Source organism: Sinocyclocheilus anshuiensis, unplaced genomic scaffold (assembly GCF_001515605.1).
Source record: "Sinocyclocheilus anshuiensis isolate Anshui unplaced genomic scaffold, SAMN03320099.WGS_v1.1 scaffold480, whole genome shotgun sequence".
NCBI classification, from domain to species: Eukaryota; Metazoa; Chordata; class Actinopteri; order Cypriniformes; family Cyprinidae; genus Sinocyclocheilus; species Sinocyclocheilus anshuiensis.
In genome coordinates this window covers 481,935-486,217 of record NW_015555743.1, presented here as the reverse complement: position 1 = coordinate 486,217, position 4,283 = coordinate 481,935, and the positions used below count along the sequence as shown (strand labels likewise).

The 4,283-nt window shown below is 36.8% G+C and overlaps 1 protein-coding gene across 1 annotated transcript in view; it reads left to right on the top strand.

The window, feature by feature from the left end:
* LOC107673342 (pituitary tumor-transforming gene 1 protein-interacting protein) overlaps positions 1–4,283 on the top strand; it is a 28,342-nt gene that overhangs the window by 4,663 nt on the left and 19,396 nt on the right. Inside the window, exon 5 of the mRNA XM_016466889.1 lies at positions 2,209–2,274. Coding sequence (XP_016322375.1) covers positions 2,209–2,274 — 66 coding nt within the window. The remainder of the gene's footprint in view (positions 1–2,208; positions 2,275–4,283) is intronic.

Below are 4,283 nucleotides of genomic sequence, written 5' to 3'. Positions count from 1 at the left end.
TGAGCAAAAATCTGAATTTGCTGCAGATGCTGATATTTCTATGATGAAATTCTGATGCTTGTAATGTAAACCAATGAGATCTTTTTAACAGTGCAGCAGATACTGACATAAAATGATCTAAATATCAGTGGTCGCTCTATATCTGCAGTAATCTGTCTCAGTAAAATGAGATTGAAATGCTCCAAACATATAATGCAGTGATTGAGAGCTGAAGAAATAAAGGCTCCTCAGAAGATGTGAGATGTTCTGGAGGCTTGTGAAGATCATTCCTCCGCTGAGGAACAGTGAAAGTAAAGCTTCTGGAAACAAACGCTCCTCAAAAGATCCTGAGGATCAGATTTGAGACTCTAAAACATGATTGATGGAGAATCAAGTAAAGCTGAGCTGCTTCAGTGCAGTAAGTGTTCATCTGGAGATATTACTGCAGTTATTCTGACGTTTACTTGATAAAAATCAGTCAAGATTTGACACGAGAAGCTCGAGCTGAAGCTGGACGCTTGTACAGTTACACTAAAAGAGCTTTGACTGGATAAAAAGCTCCGAACTATCCCTCAGAAGACCATTTTTGATTATTTAGAGACCTCAGAAATTCATGCATCAACTACGATACACTAGGCTTTATAGGGTTAATAAACACAAATACATTTTGCATTTATTTATCAAGAATAACATAAGAATTGATGTTTTTTCCCCCCTAAGAGATTATTTTTAAACAGCCGGTTCTGTGTTTGACGGGTTGTAAAGGGCACGTGTCAATCAGAGACGATTTGATTTGTCAAGTCTTTTATCTTCTCAAGTCTCATGACGAAACGCAGACGTGCTTCACTTACAGAAGCAGAAGCGCTCCCTCGATCTCTCGTTAATGCTTATGCAGCTTCATGTGATGGTCCTTTGTTCTGGGATGTTTAGAATTTGTTTTACGGCTAGACTGCAGATCACAGTTTAACTTTTCCTTCTCATTCGGAGGAAATTGTGTTTTATTGTCTTTTATGATTGAAGGGGAATTCATGTGGCTGTAGTTTCTGTCTTTCAGCTTCAGTGATGATTTAAAGGTCTGTAATTGTCTGCTGGTTGTTCATGTTCTCGGACTCAGAAATTATTTTTCTAGTGCTAATGTAAAATAATCAGTCACAACATTAATTCAGCTCTATGTTTTCTTTGATAAATAGCTGACAGGTTGATATCATATGTGACCCTGGAGCACAAAAGCAGTCTGTAGTCGCTGGGGTATATTTGTAGCAATAGCCAACAATACAAGATTAATTTATGTCAAGAGTGCACCTCAAAACATATGCATCATAATAGGAGTTCTGACCTTTGTCACATAAATTCTATTTCATTTCCTTTTTCCCTATTACATGTTTTAGTAACCAACATAAATTATATATATAATTTTAAAGCTTAAACCCTCAAAATTCATCCTGTGAAAACCATTTTGAAATCAGACATTGTGTTACCATGGAAATGGTAAAATTCTAAAATGGTCTTTTAGAATCAAAATTTTTTATAATCTTGACAAATTCATATCGTTGGAAAGGTCTGACTCTCAAGATTCCATATTTGGTGGTTATTTTGACAAAAAAATTGCATGAAATATTCAATGGAGTTTGAATGGCACCCGGTGGCTAGTTTTGGTATAACGCCTAAACAGAATTGCATAGGAACCTCAATTTTTTTTAATATCAACTTCAAATTTGGAACACAACTTATTTAGAAATGTTCATGGCCCTAAATGAGAAAAAGTCACAACATTTCAAGAATAAAATCACAGGTTAACTGGTATTTCCGACAGCTCAAAAATCAAAATGGGTCAAATTGACCCAGAACATAATACAAGGGTTAAAGGCGATTGTCTCAATATTTTGATTTTTTTTTTTGCACCCTCAGATTCCAGATTTTCAAATAGTTGTATCTCAGCCAAATATTGTCCTATCCTAACATCATACATCAATGGAAAGCTTATTTATTCAGCTTTCAGATGATACATACATCTCAATTTCACAAAATTGACCCTTATGACTGGTTTTGTAGTCCAGGGTCACAAATGAAATCCGGTTTTTCATAAATGTGCTGATAAAATTTTGTGTAATTGCAGTAATTATGACATGACATGAATATGCTGTAATTCACACAAGCCTGTGTTATTGTTAATGTACTAATATAGTATTCAGTAATATTCTGAATTGGCTTTTGCTTCTATATTTGCAGTTTTGACCGTGTTGATGAGCAGTTTGCCCGGAGAAGAGAGGAGATCAGACAGCGAGCAGATGAACGGTACGTAAATCTCACCGCTGTGAGTTAAAGGGGTGACTGACTGCTTTTTTTCTAGGCTTGATTGTGTTTATGGGGTGCAGTCTAGGGCTGTCAAAAAAAACAGTTTTCCCCCTTCCCACTGCATCTCATGCTTTTAAATGAAAAAATGTACTCTTTGTGATTGGTTTTCGGTCCTTTGTATTAAACTATACATACATACATGATGTTGCTTTGTTTCTAATTGTTTAAGCAACTTTGTAATTATATTTGGTTTATAAACATTATTTTAAACATTATGCACTTTTATCAAAGATAGTCGTGTTGTTTTATTGCTTTGAAGAAACGTGCATTAGTAATATTTTGCTCAATGCGCCCTCTCGTGGCCTCAGGAGAGAAGCCAAAAGCTTTTTTCCCCCCTAACTGAAATTATGCCTTTTAAATTCAAATATAATTCGAATATTGATCATATTTACGTACAAAATTCGAATGTAGTTTTTCAGCCATTTTGACAGCCCTGATGCAGTCTAACATGTTAATGCTTCAATAAAAAAATTTAAAAACGCATTATTTTTCACATAATTTACCTTTATTCTACACCGCTCTGTCCCTTCTACTAAAAACGGTCTGTTGACTTCCTGTTTTTATGAAGCCCCTTCCTCAGAAATACGTGATGGGCTCTGATTGGTTAGCTGGCCCAGTGTGTTGTGATTGGCTAAACCGCCGAGTGCAGTCCAGAAACGTCACGCCCCTCAGCTCAGAATACGCTCTGGTTGTATTGTAAACAATCGCGTCATCAATATTGCGTATCAATTTGAGCCCGATTGAGGATATTAGTGAAGAGGATCGCGCAAAACCTGTGCAAGTGCGGCTCTTAATGGTATGTTTTTTGTTTGTTGTTGTCTCATACTTTTAGATACGCTGTTATTTGTAAATACTACTGCTTATGTTAGCTTGTAATATACGGTTTTATCCTGATTAAACCTGTAATACACCAGAATACATGATTGCGTTGTATCATTTTTGTAACCGTAAGAAGTGTTTACCAGCAAGTATTGCTCGTTACCACGGCAACCGCGTGCACGTCCATGTTTAACGCTTCTCGTAGCTATGTGAAAAATATCTGTCTGTCTATACACAAAGTGTATAATTGGAACACAGTTCATTGATGGAGCTGATAATCTGAGAGAGAGAGAGAGAGAGAAATGCAGAGCAGGGGACGCGAGGAACAGGATTGAGAACCGCTGCTTTAGGACATTGATTTTGAAACTTATGAATCAGTTAGAATCGTTAGAAGACAGAATCGCGATTCATTTATGAATAGATTTTTTCGTGCACTTCTAGTTTTGACGGCGTGGCAACAACTCTTCCTCTTCTCTAAAGCAGCGCAACTTGGCCCCGCCCCCTTTGTTGCATGTTCCCGGGGTTTATGTAAATTTCAGGCTTTGTGATGTCACCAACCTGGGAAGTAGCTCATTGTAGTCCCTACGAGCCGTTTTTGTAGGCATTAAACTACTATCATTTTAAAAGACAGTATCTCCGTTTGCATTGAACTTTCAGCGTCGTAACTTTGAAGATATTGTTTATGCTCAATTAGCAACATTACACACTAACTAACGTTAAAAAAGTGAAATCACAATCAACCACCCCTTTAAAACATGCTGAAACGAGTTACTTTCCACATTGAAGATTAGGCTTATTTATTTTTTTGGGTCAATTTAATAGTTAATAGTTAAAGGAATAGTTCATACAAAAATGAAAGTGCCCTTGTTTCTTCATCAGATTTAGAGAAATGTAGCATTGCATCAGTGTCTCAGCAATGGATGCTCTGCAGTGAATGGGTGCCGTCAGAATGAGAGTCCAAACAGCTGATAAAAACATCACAATAATCCACAAGTAATCCACAGCACTCCAGTCCATCAGTTAACATCTGGAGAAGACAAAAGCTGAAACACATCCTGCATTAAGACGTTTTTAACTCAAATACCATCGAGTCCATAATCCATAATAACGCTTCCTCCAGTGAAAAAGTG